A 16,406-nucleotide genomic window follows, 5' to 3' on the forward strand; every position below is an offset into this window, starting at 1 on the left:
GATAAAAAGATTTGGTTCTTATATGCCACTTTTCTCTACCCGAAGGAGTCTCAAAGCAGCTTACAATCGCCTTCCCTTTCCTCTCCCCACAACAGATACCCTGTGAGGGAGGTGAGGCTGAGAGAGCCCTGATATTACAGCTCGGTCAGAAGAGCTTTATCAGTGCTGTGGCAAGCCCAAGGTCGCCCAGCTGGCTGCATGTGGAGGAGGAGTGGGGAATCATATCTGGCTTGCCAGTTTAGAAGTCTGTGCTCCTAACCACTACCCCAAACTGGCTATGCAGGTGACCATCATGCCAGTTGGAGCCCTTAGAGCAGTACCTAGAAGTCTCAAGAAATACCTGGACATTCTGGTCACTGAACAAATAACACCAGCTCAGCTCCAGAAGACAGTGTTGCATCAGTACCATCACCAAAGAGCTGTCGAATCGCAACCAATTCAGAATGACCCCTTGTGAGGTTTTCAAGGCAAGACATTAATAGAGGACCATTAACCTTCCTCTGAGAAGCAACCCTAGTCTTCCCTGGTGGTCTTCCTCCCCGTCCAAAGCCCAACCTCACCAGGTTGTCTCTCCAAATTCTAGGGGGCTTTTCGCACACCTTCAAAATCGCACAATGGTTGCCAATTGAAAACGCTACTGATTTGCCATTATGCACAACGTCGTTGACAATCTGCCACACACCTGAAACCGATCCGCAAAAAGCGCTTCCTTGTAGCGCTTTCAGGGAAATCCCCAAAAGTGGATTCACGTCCAGAAAGCGCTACACTCCTGCAACCAATCTGCAACACTAGCGGGAAAGTTCTGTGCGTTACCATTGTTGTGGTTTCCACAAAGTCCCTCCCCCTGGCTCTCTCCTCTGATCTTCCGGCGAAGCGATCGCCATTTTTTTTTCTCCGAGCGAGCGAAGTTCAACCCACCAGCAAGCCTGTTTAGAGGCTTCCCTGGCTTCAGTCCCTCCCCAGAGCTGTTTATTCACTAAGCACAAACAACAGACAAGCCCGTTTGCTGATGTATTTTCCCTTTATTTTTTACACTGTTTTCGGCCGAAAATCGGGCCCGTGAGGGGGGGGGGATTTTTTTTTTTCACTTGGGGGGAGCGTGGCAACGATGAAACGACAGCTCAAACACACCTGCCAGCTGGATGGGTCTCTCCAGCTCAAACACACCTGCCAGCTGGATGGGTCTCTCCGTTGCAACGAATCAACACATATTCATTGCAATGGGTGTGTTTAAAAAAAACAAAAAACCTTTCTTAAAGGGAAAGGGGCTGTTTGGGAGCATGCTAACGGCTGCCCATTGGCTGCTTGACGGCCAGGGGCGGGACGAGCTCGGCAATAGCACTTCCTTTCTAGCGATTTTTGCTGAGACCGGAAGCTTGTGGGAAACGATAGAAACGCAACTGGATTCCACTACAAAGTCAGGTATGCATAATGACGAATTGCACTATTTTAAATGGCGATTTTTCGTTCAGCAAACAATTTGCTACAAGGATCCCGGTGCGGAAAGCCCCTAGATGTTTACTATCCTGGAGTTGGCAATCCTAGTAGCCGAGCAGCTGCCCAGCAACATGGACCCCTGAGACTGGACTTGGCTTGATATATGTAATAGGTGAAGAATCGGACCACAAAAGAATATAAGATCTTTGCTGGATCAGACCAATGGTCCATCTAGTCACTGCACACTTGATCTGAGCCAAAACACCATCTAGTCCAGCACCCTGTCTCACAAAGTGGCCAACTAGCTCCTCTGAAAGGTTAACAACAAAGCATAGAGTTCAACACCTTCCTAAAAAGAGCCACAGTTTGGCCACCCCTGCCTGATTGGAGGAACAAACCAGGAGATTTCAGCATGGATTGACTCTTGTCAGCAAGAGTCAATAGAGCTGTTCTTGGATGTAGTCAAGATTTTATGAGCATCTGTTGTGATAACTTTTTAAAAAGTAGAAAGGTTTGTGCTTTTGGCATGCATCCCTAGGGCAGGGGCCCAATTTAACTGCTTTTAAGAAAAGACAATAAAACTGCTAGATCCAGGTTAGGAAACTCCTGGGAATTTGGGGATGGAGAGAGATCCCAATGGGGTATAAAGCCATAGATTTCACCCCTGGAACTGAACTGTAATAGCAGATCTTCAGGCGGGAGCACCTGATGCATCAAAATAGATGTTGCTATCATGCAGGTTTTGTCCCCAAGGGAACTGGAGATATATAGAATAAAATTATTGGAATCTGTTGGGTTCCTGGGAAACGTCGGGAAACCAATTCATTAGAGGAAGTGCTCTTTGCTACTGATGACCGTGCAAGTGAAAACAGTGGGCGTATCCGGAAATCGTTCTGGCAGAGAATGGAATAAAAGAAGGGACAAAAGAGAAAGGAACCACATAATAGAGTTTTGTTTTGTTTTTCATTGTCCCTTCGCCTTTACTCAGGCTCTTTGTGTTCCGGTTGTGAGCCGGTTTGCTGGAAGGGCAGAGGAGAAATTAAATGAATAATAAATAATCATAATAATTACTTGGAGGTTGGCAAACCTAAAAGCACCTTTTAAATAAGGTCAGGGAGTGGGCCGGATATAGAGGTGCTCCCGAAGAATGATCACTGGTAGCCTGACACATGGAAGAAGCCACAGAGACAGGTCCTCCCAAAATAACAGCCTCTGTAGAGATTTCCCCAGGGCCTGGTACACATACGGCAAGGCCATGTGACCTCTTACCTCTAGTGCGAGAGGATGTGCTTTTCACTTTCAAGAGCAAAAAGAGAGAAACTACCCAGCTCTAAAGTTCAGTGGATTTCCCCACCCACGTTTTTTATAAAAAGCACATTCAGCTGCCAGAGAGATTGCTCCCTGTAACTCTAACCCCCTCCCTCTCACCATCATACGTATATAAATGACATCCACTTCTTCTGAGCACTATGAATGTTCTATACAGTTTCCAGCCTGTATCTTTGGAATGAACACAGAGCCCAAGAAAGGTCTGTGGGCTTTCCCTGGTAGAGCAGGCTTTCTCATCCAGGGTTTCGTGAAACTCTGGGGTTTCCTGACAGCCCTGGAAGGGTTTCCTGAACGGGTGGGAGTTCCTTGATTTTTATTTATTTATTAAAATATGTTAAGCGTTTACCAGGTGATGTGACCATATGTGGTCATGCTGACCCAACCTCTCCCCCCCCCAAATGGCCAAGGATGGGCCTGGAGGGGGTAAGGGGCCCTGGAGGGACATGTACCCAACTATGCTTCCCAACCATATTCTGCACGATTGCACCACTTCTGGGGTTTCTCAAAGCCTGAAGATTGTTTCAGGGGTTCCTCAGCAGTAAAAAGTTGAGAAAGGCGGTTAGAGAAATGTAGAGCTCGGCCATGGATTGCAAGACATTTTTTGCTCGTCTATCTGAACGTGGGTCAGAAGAACAATATATTCCAACCGGCATCAGCTCTTCATGGCTGCCTGTGGATATATTTTCAACCAGAAGGAGTCTCAAAGTGGCTTGCAATCATCTTCCCTTTCCTCTCCCCACAATAGACACCCTGTGAGGGAGGGGAGGCTGAGAGAGCCCTGATATTACTGAAGAAGAAGAAGAGTTGGTTCTTATAGGCCGCTTTTCTCTACTTGAAGGAGTCTCAAAGTGGCTTCCAGTCGCCTTCCCTTTCCTCTCCCCACAACAGACACCCTGTGAGGTGGGTGAGGCTGACAGAGCCCTGATATCACTGCTCGGTCAGAGCAGTTTTATCAGTGCTGTGGTGAGCCCAAGGTCACCCAGCTGGCTGCATGTGGGGGAGCGCAGAATCAAACCCGGCATGCCAGATTAAAAGTCCGCACTCCTAACCAATACACCAAGGGGAAGGAGCCTATGAAAGAACATTGGGAAAGAGAAAGGCTTTGGGAATTTCCCATTCACAGTGGGTGCCTGGATACAGCAAACAGAGATGGTGCTACGGCACATTGCAGTTCTGTTTGAAGATCAGTAATACTGCGTACATTTGTACCTGCGACAGATGTAAATTGGCATGAGCAAATACTGTTATCCTCTATCTCCCTCTTTGGGTCTTCCATACATGGGCAATCCAGCTGTCAGGCAGCCTACGGAAAGCTGGTCAAATGCACTCTGGTAGGGTATTCAGCAGGAAAACAGGGCTAGATATCATTTTTCTAAGTGCTTGTTGATGCTCAGCTCTTGGGGCCCTTTCTTGCATGCCCAGGGAAATGCCAACCACTACTTTGGGGTCGGGAGGTGAATTTCTTCCAGGCCAGAGTGGCCAGGGATTCTGGGTTGGGGGTTAGGCATCATCCAGGCATGGAATTGGGGGTCACTGTGGGTGGGCAGTTAGTTATGAATTTCCTGCATTCTGCAGCAGATCGTACTAGATGACCCTGTCGGCTCCTTCCAACCACATGATTCTATGATTCTAAGCAAGACAAATTCCTCAAATGGAGCAGAGTTTAAGTCCAGTGCTACCTTGAAGACAAACAAAGTTTTATTCAAGGTATAAACTTTCCTGCACATGCGCACTTCCTCAGATAGAACGAAACGGGAGTTACCAGTCCATGTTTATAGGTAAAAGGTGAGCAGTAAATTAACATACCACAAGAGACAAAGAAGCCAACCGAGGTCAGCCACTGAGCCCATACCCAACAAAGCAGTACAGCTAGACAAGGTGCAACTAGCACACGTGCCCGCAGGAAGCACACCTGCCATGGTGCATTTGACAGGTTTGCACGCTTATATATATTTAGACGTAAACTTAAAAACTGTATCTAAAAATCTGCCTCGACTGTGTACTTTCAACAACTGATAAGAGAGAGAGAAAACCACCAGGCCATGATTAGTACACACAGATAACTCTCATGACAAATTTGTACGTGATGCTCTCGGAGAATTCAAAGCACTAAGCATGCACTATCGTTAGCAAAATAATCTTTACTGACAGTCCGGTACAGGCAGTCACAAGGATCATTCCTGTATCACAGATCAGGGGGAAGTGTTTGTCGATTGCCAAAAGACACCTGGGCGAACCAGGAACTTCCTAGAATTCACGATGACTGTGCTACTTCTCCCCTGGACAAGGCAGCTTTGGATATAGCTATACCAGTTCTTGCGATGTCCCTAAATATAATGAAATAGCCGGCACTGCTTAGAATCTCAAGCCCTGCAAACCTGCAAAGCCCCTCCCAAGCATTTGTAGCATAATAAATAAGACCATCAACATCCTACGATAGGATAGATTCAAATGAGCAGCCATGTTGGTCTGAAGTAGCACAATAAAATCAGAGTCCAGTAGCACCTTTAAGACCAATACAGATTTATTCAGGGTGTGAGCTTTCGAGTGCAAGCACTCTTCGTCATGTGAGGAGTTCTTAGTCTGAGGAAGAGTGCTTGCACTCGAAAGCTCACGCCCTGAATAAATCTGTGTTGGTCTTAATGGTGCTACTGGACTCTGATTTTATTATCCTACGATAGGGAAGGACTGCAGCTCCGTGAGGGAGCCTCTGTTCGGAATGCAGAACACCCCAGGTTCAATCCCCAGCTCCTCCAGTTAAAAGGGTCAGGTAGGAGGTCAAGTGAAAGACCTCTACGTGAGACACTACCAGTCTGAGCAGGCAATCCTGGCCTCAATGGGATTCACGATCTGACTCAACAGGAAGCAGCTTCATGTGTTCACGTCTAGACAAACTTCTGGGAATGTTCCCCCTACACACCCCATCTTCTGGGGGAGTTTGTTACTTTTAAATGTTTAACAGCACAATGTGGCACACTGCTAACGGGTAGATCACACTCTGACAAGTATGTCACAGTAATCCCAGGACCGGGAGGGGGGACTCTCTCCCCCTACTCACGAAAAAGTTCATAGTTCTTCTTGGTTGTTTGGATTGATTTTTTTAGCCAAAGGCAAAAGTGACCTGACACTGCTTAACACAGAGCTGAGGGCTTTTGACTTGGTCTGATACATTTTTAACACGTTTTATGTTTTGCATGCGCTTTAATTGACAGTTCTGAAAATGTTAACGTAACTGATCAGTTCATGGCTAACAGATAGGCAATTAACCACCTAAAATGCTCTGCTCAGTTGACTGCATGCATTTGCTGGAAATGAGTTCTACAAAGCCTCAAACTAATTTAGTATTTTTGTATTCTTCGCTTAGAGGGATGGGGGGAGGCTACGCTGGCCAAGAGGAAAGGAAGGGCCTTCATCTGCCTCTGCAGCTAAGGATTTCAGCCTTGGTTTCCAAAATATGGCCTTACTGGACAGGCCAGGAATGGAACCCAAACACAGCCAAAGGAAAACCTGCTGGGTCATAAGAAAGCCTGAAAGAATTGGGGAGGTCAAGTAAGGACAAACTCCAGCAAGTGACTGGAGGAGTCTGCCAGAATTTTGCAGGTCATGAGAGGGTGGAACCCTGGACTTTACTAGTGCTGGTTACCTGGGGAAATCACCGTTCTACTGTCTGGACCAATAAAATGCTACTAAACTGAACAGCAGTGAGAATGTGTGTGGAGTCTGATGAGGCTCTTTTTTTTATTGGATTCTTTCAGCAAAGATAATACCAAGTCAAAGTATTCAGTCCTGCTACTCTGCACTAGATTAAGCTTGCCAAATGTTTTGGTTTCTGGACTGGACTCAGGTGTAAATTATAATAAAGAGATACCAGAGACTCTTTTATTTCGAATATTATTTGATTAAGCCATTGGACAGATTCTTTTTTTTCCCTCTTGTTGTTTTATTGGGATCATCTACTTTCTTCTGGTGGCAAACTTTGCATCAGGCTTTCTCAACCTGTGGTTTCTTGATGGCCCTAAAAGGGTTTCCCTTGTGAGTCGGAGTTAATTAATGTTTAACATATTTCTTAATGTTGTTAAACATTTATTGGGCGATATGACCATATATGGTCATGTTGACCTGCAACCCCCCCCTCCCAAAGTGGCCAATGATGGGCCTGGAGGGGGTTGGAAGGGGAGGGGCCCAGGTGGGCATGTATACAGCTATGCCTCCCAACCATATTCTGCACGATTGCAACAATTCTGGGGTTTCTGGAAGCCTGACGAACATTTCAGGGGTTTCTCAATAGTAAAAAAAAATTGAGACTGGCTGCCCTACAGTGATCCATGGAACCTAGGGGAAATCCCTCTCCTAATTCTCCCCACCACGGGCCCCTCCCCAATATCTCCAGCGCCCCTTACATAATGTGGACCAGGATGAAAAATGAAACAGGGCAGAGTTGGGACAGGAGTATGCAACAAAACAGAGTAACTCATCCTTTCCTGCAGAGGAGAATATTCGTTATTATATCTCAAAACTGTTTTAAAAAATCACAAGATTATAATCAGGCCTGGGCGATGGCAGAGGACAAGCCATGCAGGGTAAACCTTTTGCCAAGAAAATCTGCAGGGGGGGGGCACTCAACACCAACAACATCCCCACCCCCTTTATATTTGTCACTGCTTTCGATGGGGGTGCCGAAGGAGGGGAACTGCTCTTCTCGTGCCTTTGGGCCGTCCGAAGCGATCAGGGCTTTCACAGCTGCCCACAGGTCTCCCTCCTCTCCAGGGGAAGAAACGGTTAAGTCCACTGACCCAGCTGTGAGGAATCCACGTGATGGAAACTCTGAAGGGGAGGGCAGAGGAGAGCGCTCGAGAGAGCTTTCGTAAGTGCCTGGAGGGCAGAATTTTCCAACCGCAAGGGAGGAAGCAGCAGGTTCCCTGGCCAACTGCTGCATGTTGGATGCCAGAAGAAGAAAAGAAAAACGAAGGCGATTCTGCTGATCCACTGCCAGGTGGAACCCAATTGGACCAAGCAAACCCTCAGGCCTTCCGCCACCACCCACGCACCTGCATTGCGGAGAAGGGAAGCATCAGCCGAGCCTGTTGCTTTGGCACAGCCCTGGCATCCTACGGCCATGGCGGGCACACTGGCTCAAAGAGGCAGAGAGCAGCAGGAGAGCACTGCTGGTGATTCGGGCGGACTCGAGCAAGCCCCTGCCCCGATAAGGGTGTCCGCTATCTGGCGCCTGACCTTCTATCTTTGTACTTTATCAGATCTGCTGTTTTCAGGGAGCCAAAAATAGCCCAATCAGTGAGATAGAGGAAATCCAGTTTCTAAATATGACTCAAACTGATACTGAAATATCGTGTACTGATAAACAGGCGGGTGGATGGGAGGGCGTAGTCATGTTTTGGGTTCTGGTCGTTCCCTAAAAGAAAAGGGTATGGGGGCTTGATTTCAAAATGGGAAATGAAGGGGAGAGGTTAAGAGTGTTGGGGAACCAGTATTATGAATGGGAAAGACAGTGTGATGCAGGGGTTAAAAAGGTGAAGGCAGTCCTGGGTTCTGTCAATAGAGACATTGCATTGAAGTTGCAAGATGTCATAGTATACTGCATTGGTCAGAGGAGAGTGATGAGGATGATCCAGGGCCTGGGGAACAAGCCCTGTGAGGAGAGGCTGAGGGACTTGGGCATGTTCAGCCTGGAGAAGAAGAGGTGGAGAGGGGACATAATTGCTGTCTTGAAGTATTTGAAAGGTTGGAGAAGGGCAGGGAAAGGCTCCTGTTGGCAGCAGAGGATAGGATCGCAGTAAAGGCCTTAAACTACAAGGAGAACAATGTCACCTAGATATCGGGGGGGGGATTCACAGACAGAGTAGTTCAGCAGTGGAATTGGCTGTCTAAGGAGGTGGTGAGCTTCCCCTCACCGGCAGTCTTCAAGCAGCAGCTGGACAGATCCTTATCCTGAATGCTTTAGGCTGATCCTGCACTGAGCAGGGGGTTGGACTAGATGGCCTGTTGGTCCCCGTCCAACTCTATGGTTCTATGATTCTAAGACAGAGTGAGGAAGGAAGTGAGATGGTGTGATTAGGACAGGCAAGTTGACAACCTTCCACCATACCTTTCCGACGTGGGATCGGAGCAGTTCAATGGGTACTTCAAATCGATGATGGTCCCATCTTTGTCTTGCAGGGACCCCAGCTGTTGGGTGTAATACTCCACCAGTTCGGACAGAGTAGCAAATTTCTCCCCTCCATAGAGGTCGTAAAAATCCCCCGTATTCTGGATACGGATGTGCGTCACCTGATCGCCAACCCTGCAGAGAGAGACGAATGGTCAAGAAAGATTGATGGTAAAAGGACATGGGTGGGGGGAGAGTATGAAGCACTCTCCAGCCACCCCCAGCCCCACCCTGGAGTTCAATAAACAGGAGCCAAAGGAAAAGAAGAAGCAGGATTTCTGCTCCGCAGGACTTAGCATCAGCTATTTTCAAGGTCAGGCTTGAAATATATAGTCATGCAGAAGTCCCCAACTAATGTTAATGGGCACCAAGTGCCTGCTGATATTTTTCCTGACTCTCACCAAGTCTTTGTAGAATGAGGGCATGGCAGCATGGGCTTTTGCCCAGCAAGGCATCTGATTGGCCAGTAGAGATTTGATTGGCAGTGCAGGTTTTTAGAAAGGTTGCTTCACTAGCAGCTGCCACCACAGCACAAGGAGCCTCGCTTGTGAGACTGAAGATAGGCTCGATGACAGGGGTGGCCAAACTGTGACTCTCCAGATGTCCATAGACTACAATTCCCATGAGCCCCTGCCAGAACAGACTGGTGGCAGTGGCTCATGGGAATTGTAGTCCATGTATGTCTGGAAAGCCACAGTTTGGCCACCTCTAACCTAAGGCATAACTAAAGACAAATTGAAACTGGTCAACATGCCTTGTACTGAATTAGGCCACTGGTCTGTCATAGGCTTGCAAGAGCCAGGTTGGGAAACCCCTGGAGATTTGGGGATGAAGCCTGGAGAAGTCATGGACCTCAGTGGGGCACAGTGCCATAGAGTTCACCCTCCAAAGCATCCGTTTACTCTAGGGAACCAAGTTGGTAGTCTGGAGATGAGCTGTAATTCTGGGAGATCTCCAGGCCCCACTTGGAGGCTGGCATCTCAAGTCTATCTGGTCAGTCCTATGCAGATTGGAAATGGGCCTCCATGGTCTCAGGTGGAAGGTCTTTCACGTCACCTACTACTTGGCCCTTGCAATTGGAGGGGCTTGGGATTGAACTCAAGACCTTCTGCATTCCAGAAAGGGTGGATCTGGGCACCTCCCTTGCCTTCTGTTGAAACCCTTGGTCTGGCAAGGTCAGGATGGCCTAGTCCAACTGGTGGTGGCTCTCCAGGGTCCCAAGCCAAGATCTTTCACCCATCCTTTCAACTGGAGATGCTCAGGGATCCGTAGGCCTCAGAGAGGCAACATGGGAGGAAGCCAAGAAAATTAAGAAAACAGGTGAAGCTGGACAGAGAAGGGAAAGAATTTACATGTTCCAAGCAGGATGGGGAGAGCAACAGTGAGACTGCAGCCAGCCCTGGCTGCCAAGCAAGGCTAGGAGACACTGCTGAAGGAAGTTCTTGAGAGAAGGTTCAGTGTTGAAGCCCAGTGTCAGGAAAGGATTTTGCATGCTCCTGACAACTTCCCAGAAGCAAGCACCCTCGAGGAAGTGTTTGGACACTGAGGGGAGGAAGTACAGTTGCCACCAAGGAGGCTTGTGCATAATCATACTTCCTTCTACTCTACTACTACTGTCATGCTGGTGGGTGGGGCAGGAAAGAGCAAGGCCGTCTTTTTAAGCACCAGATAGATAACCTGGGTCTCACCAAATGCAGCCATGTTCCATCAGCAGGTCTTTAAAACAAGGAAAAGGTGACCCTCAGCCTTTGGCTCTGCTACTATTGGAACTATGGCTCACTGGTAGAGCACCTGTTTAGCATGCAGAAGGTCCTGGGTTCAATCCCTGAGACCTCCATTTTATTTTTAAGAAGGACCAGGCAGTAGGTGATGTGAACGAACTCTGCCCGAGAGCCACTGCCACTCTGCACAGACAAGACAGAACTGGATGGATCCATCGTCTGATTCAGCATATTAAAAAAAGACATGTAAGGCAGTGGAAGAATTCTCAGAGATCCATCACAGAATCATGGAGTTGGCAGGAACCTCCAGAGTCATCTAGTCCAGCCCCCTACAGAATGCAGCAAACTCACAACTACCTGCCCTCACCCCATTAAAAACACAGAATCTCTAGCCAGTGTGGCCTGTCGAAATTTGCCTCTCGACCCCAAAGTGACTATCAGCATTTCCCTGGGTTCTAGGAGTGTATGAAAGAAACCATTTCAGCCCGTAAGACCATCATCAGTTTGGTAAATAATTTGGTAAATAATTTAATTCGCTAAATTCATCAAATGTTAATCAGGCTCAATCCCTGATTACAAAGAACCTTTAAAGATGAGTTGTCACTACGACAAAGAGCTTCATGTCCCCAATTTGGGCTACAATGAGGTCAGCCGTCCTGTTTTCTTTCATACAGGTTTTTTCTTCCATTGGACACCGTGTAAACACTTCTTTTGCTTACCAATTCAGCATATGGCAGCTTCCTGAATGTATGCCTTGACTTTGCCCCCTGGGGACTTTATTGGCACCTTGATGAGTGGCTTCCCCAGGTAGCCACCTCACAGAGACAGTTTTGGGTACCCCATCCCTATTTCTACCCCTTCCTTCACCTCCCTCTACTGTCTCCCCCCCCCTTTCCTTCCAAACAGAAGAAGAGCTGTGGGTTTTTTTAGTCCCTGAAGGAGTCTCAGAGGGTCTTACAATCGTCTTCCTTTCCTCTCCCCACATCAACCATCCTATGATGTAGGTGGGCCTGAGAGAGCTCTGAGAGAACTGTGACTGGCCCAAGGTCATCCAGCTGGCAGCATGTGGAGGCTGAGTGGGGAATCAAACCCAGTTCTCAGGATCTGAGGCTGCTGCTCTTAACCACGACACCAAGCTGGCTCCCCAGGCCCCTTTGAGCCTATATTCCAATTTACATCACAGCTCTCTGGAGATTTTAAAGCAGAAATAGGGAAACAGCCTCATGAGGAAATGCCCACCCTCCAGAGGAATCCCTTTGAGCAAGACAGTTTGTGGGCGGCAGGGCCAGAAGAAAGGATGGACAGCAAAGAGGACCTCAGAAAGGAGGCGTTGCTGGGTGGGGTTTGGAGACCGACCGCTGGCCAGTTACCTGACAGAAAGGGAGAAATCGCCCTTGTTCTTCCGACTAGGCCGAGCCAAAAAACTGCCATGGATTCCTCGGGCTTTGAGCAAGGCCTCTGCGTCTATTCCACTCAGGTCACGGTGGAACCACCTGCTTGATGTGGAGAGGAGCAAAAGGTAGGGAATTAGTGCGGCTGAGGAAGGGAAGAAAGGGATGAACAGTCCACTTTTTCATAAGGAGGAGACCCACAAGGAGGCTCTACCCCAAACCCAGAAGATTTTGAAAGCACACCAGGACCTTCCCGCACTCTTTCCTTCCCTATAAGATCAGCTGAGGTCTGACACCCGCATCTGGGAACGCAGGATTCAGCGGCACATGTGAACAAGCCAGCAGGAATCGAATGCCAACCTCCCAATCACTTTGAATGCAATAATTCTTGATCGAGCCCATCAACTGCCCATCTGCCCATCACAACTTGTCAACTGCCCATCACAAATTGCTGAGTAATACAACGATGTACATACAGGGTGGGGTTTGGGGGGAGATGCAGCTTTCTCCTCTGACTCTGCAAACCTCACCCATACGAATGTCATAAATGCAAGCTTTTTATAGAGCAGCTATGGGAGGGGGGGGGCAGGAGTTCACTCAGTAAACAAGGGAGTCAACCTAGACACGTGGGGAGCAAACTTTAGCCGATGCACTAGGGGCTGAAGCTGCCCAGCTCAATCTCCACCCCGTAGTTTGTACCCTTATGGCCAAACGCAACAAAGAGAACAGTTCCCCCTCCAGCCCTAAGCCATTGCACGTCCTGCCCAGCTCTGGTTGCTGCGGGATATTTCTCAAAAGATGGGTCAAAGGGGGGCCAGGGCACACCCCATGGCTCTCTCCTTACCTCATTCTCGCCAAGGGGCTGCAGGCAGAGTCCAAGGAATGGCCAAGGCCAACTGTAGGAGCTCCCTTCTCCAAAAAAGGAGAACCAAGCGTCTAATTCTCTCCAGTGAGTCCTTCCTGGCTCTTAAGTGCTCCTTCCTTGCCCGCGTCTCTCTGCCACGCGCATTTCCTCTGTCTCTCGGAGTGCCGTGGCCTACTCCACTGTCTGTCCACGGCGGTGGGTATGGGACGGGCAGCCCAAACGGAGGCAGAGGCACCACACGGAGTGGCTGCTTACTATTACAGGAACAGGAAGCATCTCTAACTTATCGCCCGACTCCGTCGCGAGCGAGCGAGCTGCGTGGCAGGGACTTCTTCTTCTTCTCCTTTCGTCTTTTTCTCCTCCCGCGACTGTCCCTCCTCCCCTTCCACCATGATTTCTCGCTCCGGGTTTTTAAGGTTTTCTCTTGGGGGCCAGCTCCCCTGTGGAGAACCCGGCATGAGAGGCACTGAACTCAGAAGGCACGGTGGGTCCAAGAAAGCCACCAGCAAACCTGAACTTCCTGCAACTGGGGTCCCTGACCTTAGTCAACCATTGGATGCTTTGGGACCTCATTCCAGGTGCTCATACGGTTTCCAGCCTCCAAGAATGCTTCCAAAAGGGTGACCTAGTCATTTCTAAAGTTTCATAAAGACAGTCATAGGAACCAAACCACACTGCACATTTGTGTAAAAGGTAAAGGTAAAGGTATCCCCTGTGCAAGCACCAGCTCATGTCTGACCCTGGGGTGACGCCCTCCAGCGTTTTCATGGCAGACTCAATACTCAATGGTTTGCCAGTGCCTTCCCCAGTCATTACCGTTTACCCCCCAGCAAGCTGGGTACTCATTTTACCGACCTCGGAAGGATGGAAGGCTGAGTCAACCTTGAGCCGGCTGCTGGGATCGAACACCCAGCCTCATGGGCAGAGCTTTCAGACTGCATGTCTGCTGCCACAAGAGGCTCATTTGTGTACAATACAACAATTCAACAAATTTGTGTACAATGCAACAATTCAACAAGTGTGGTACAAGAAATAATTCAGGCCACAGTTCCACAGGTGAGTTCCAACTAAAGGGATCATTTTTAGGGAAGACTCTTCTGCTGTACCCAGGTCTCCCAAATCTGGATGGTGTCATTTCCGCCATACGCAAACAAAATTCATCACATTAACAGAGCCAATTGGTATAATTTCCAGAAAGGACGTTCCCCTCTCTTCCTGTCATGTAATGCAGGAAGCAAAAAAGTGCAACGTAAGGTCACGGTTAAGGAGAACTGGAAAGTGACATTAGTTTGTGATGTCAGGAGACCAATCAAGGATTTCGAAAGATAAGCAGAAGCACCACTGGGAGGGGCATCTGGATCCCTCCTCCCAAATATCTCACATTTTGTATGCCGCCTTTTCTCCAGGAAACTCAGAGCAGATATTAAAAAAACATTTTTATTTATTTACATCAGGGATTCCCAACCAGGTGTCCACAGGAGCTCCAGAGGGGGCCCGCGATCTTTCCCCTCCTGCCTTAATGGACTCAGCCACAAGTTAGGGAACCGGTCACTTCCATTGCACCCCTCCCTGCTTTTGACCATGAGTTGAGTTCTCTTGTGGTTTCTTCCTCTGGCCTACTCCTGCCCTCAATTGCCTCCTGTCTCTCCCACCCCCATCCTCCTCAAGCCTGCCTTTCAGCATGGGTGATGATGTCACTTCCAGGGGGTGTGGCAGGGAAGCGTGGTCAGTTGACATCACTTCCAGTGCTCCTGGAAATTTATTTCAGGGGTTCCTCCATGGTCCAAATATTGGAAAATGCTGATTTCTGCCATTTATAGTTTGCATTTCTCCCTTGATCTCAAGGCCTATTATGCAGGCTGAGTCAATGTAATTGACAGTATGGGGACATTCAGTGAGCAACAGGATTAGGGTTGTAGACCTACGCAGAAATCTAAATGGAGAACTGGAGCAAACCCTAAATATTAATATGACCTATTAAATGATGCAAAAGTTCCATAGTAGGAGCCTGGTTCCAGCAAGCTAAGCAGTTTGGTGTAGTGGTTAGGAGTGCGGACTTCTAATCTGGCATGCCGGGTTCGATTCTGCACTCCCCCACATGCAGCCAGCTGGGTGACCTTGGGCTCGCCACGGCACTGATAAAACTGTTCTGACCGAGCAGGAATATCAGGGCTCTCTCAGCCTCACCCTCCCCACAGGGTGTCTGTTGTGGGGAGAGGAAAGGGGAGGCGACTGTAAGCCGCTTTGAGCCTCCTTCGGGTAGAGAAAAGCGGCATATAAGAACCAACTCTCCTCTCTCTCTCTCTCTCTCTCTCTCTCTCTCTCTCATAGTAGTACGAACCAAACCTGAGTCCAAGGGCCCCTTTAAGACCAACCAAGCTTAATTCTGGGCATGAACTTTCCTGTGCATTCACACTTCATCAGATATGGTGAAACAGATTTCCTCTAGCCTTCTATATACTTTTATTTATTTTTAGGTTTAGGTTGCCAGGAGGGGCTAGTTAGAGTCATGATGCATAAGTAAATTGGAAATACAGATAGCTGTGACTGCATTAGCATTTGGTGAGATCTGTGAATAAGCAACGGATTAGCATTCAAATACAGTTTCTGTTTGAATTTGCTGTAATTCACAGGTCTTAAAAATACAATTTTGGTTTTGACCCTGCACTGCCTCCTTCTCATGAAGTCAGCTGAGTGACCTTGGCCCAGTCAGAGTTCTCTTAGCACTGTGCTCACATAACAGTTCTTTTAGAGCTCTATCTGTCACACCTACCTTGCAGGGTGTCTGTTGTGGGGGGAGGAAGGGAAATGTGCTTTGGGATTCCTTCAGGTAGTAAAAAAATGGGGTATAAAAAAAAAGTTATTCTTTTCCCATACCTCAGCAGTCCACCAGATGCCTTGGCAGTGGGCAGTGCCCCCCAGGACACCCAGCTCATGCACACCTGCTCCCACAGCAGCTGGATCGAGGGCTGCCCCTTGCTTGGGCCTGGGTGACCTAAATGGGAGGGCATGGGGTTGGCAGGAGGTACAGTCATCCTGGGGGCCCAACCTGGCCTTTTGCCAAGGGCACCGGAGTCACTAAGGCAGTCCCTGACAACGGGGGAAAGAAAGAGCTCCAGAAAACTAACTGCAATTGAGCAATAGCACAGAAGAGAAGATAGCTCATTCTCGCTCAGATGCTGAGGCCACAGTTGAAGCAAGGGTGTGCACATGCATCCACTGGCTAAATACACTTTTAAAAAGAAGACTGATCCATCTGTTGCAGGAGAAGTCAAACTGCAGCCCTCCAGATGTTCATGGACTACAATTCCCATGAGCCCTTGCCAGCGTTTATAGTCCATGGACATCTGAAGGTCTGCAGTTTGACTACCCCTGATTCTATTGGAATATGCAAGATCTACAGTGTGCATAACTGAGCAGAAGAAGAAGGTCCTGCAAGGGGCCTCAGAGGAAGAAGAAGAGTTGGTTCTTATATGCCGCTTTTCTCTCCCCGAAGGAGT

General features: G+C 48.4%; 1 protein-coding gene across 4 annotated transcripts in view; it reads right to left on the reverse strand.

The window, feature by feature from the left end:
- Positions 1-16,406, reverse strand: part of PTPN6 (protein tyrosine phosphatase non-receptor type 6) — a 46,640-nt gene that overhangs the window by 27,527 nt on the left and 2,707 nt on the right. The window contains exons 1-3 of one of the 4 annotated variants that reach the window (XM_077345755.1): positions 12,886-13,643; positions 12,021-12,143; positions 8,870-9,064 (exon numbers count right to left, since the gene is read on the reverse strand). In XM_077345755.1, coding sequence (XP_077201870.1) covers positions 8,870-9,064; positions 12,021-12,143; positions 12,886-12,890 — 323 coding nt within the window. In that variant the 5' untranslated portion in view covers positions 12,891-13,643. Of the gene's footprint in view, positions 1-8,869; positions 9,065-12,020; positions 12,147-12,885; positions 13,644-16,406 lie in introns of those variants that run through there. The other 3 variants (XM_077345753.1, XM_077345751.1, XM_077345752.1) reach the window with 3 other exon arrangements.

Source organism: Paroedura picta, chromosome 7 (genome assembly GCF_049243985.1).
Source record: "Paroedura picta isolate Pp20150507F chromosome 7, Ppicta_v3.0, whole genome shotgun sequence".
NCBI lineage: Eukaryota > Metazoa > Chordata > Lepidosauria > Squamata > Gekkonidae > Paroedura > Paroedura picta.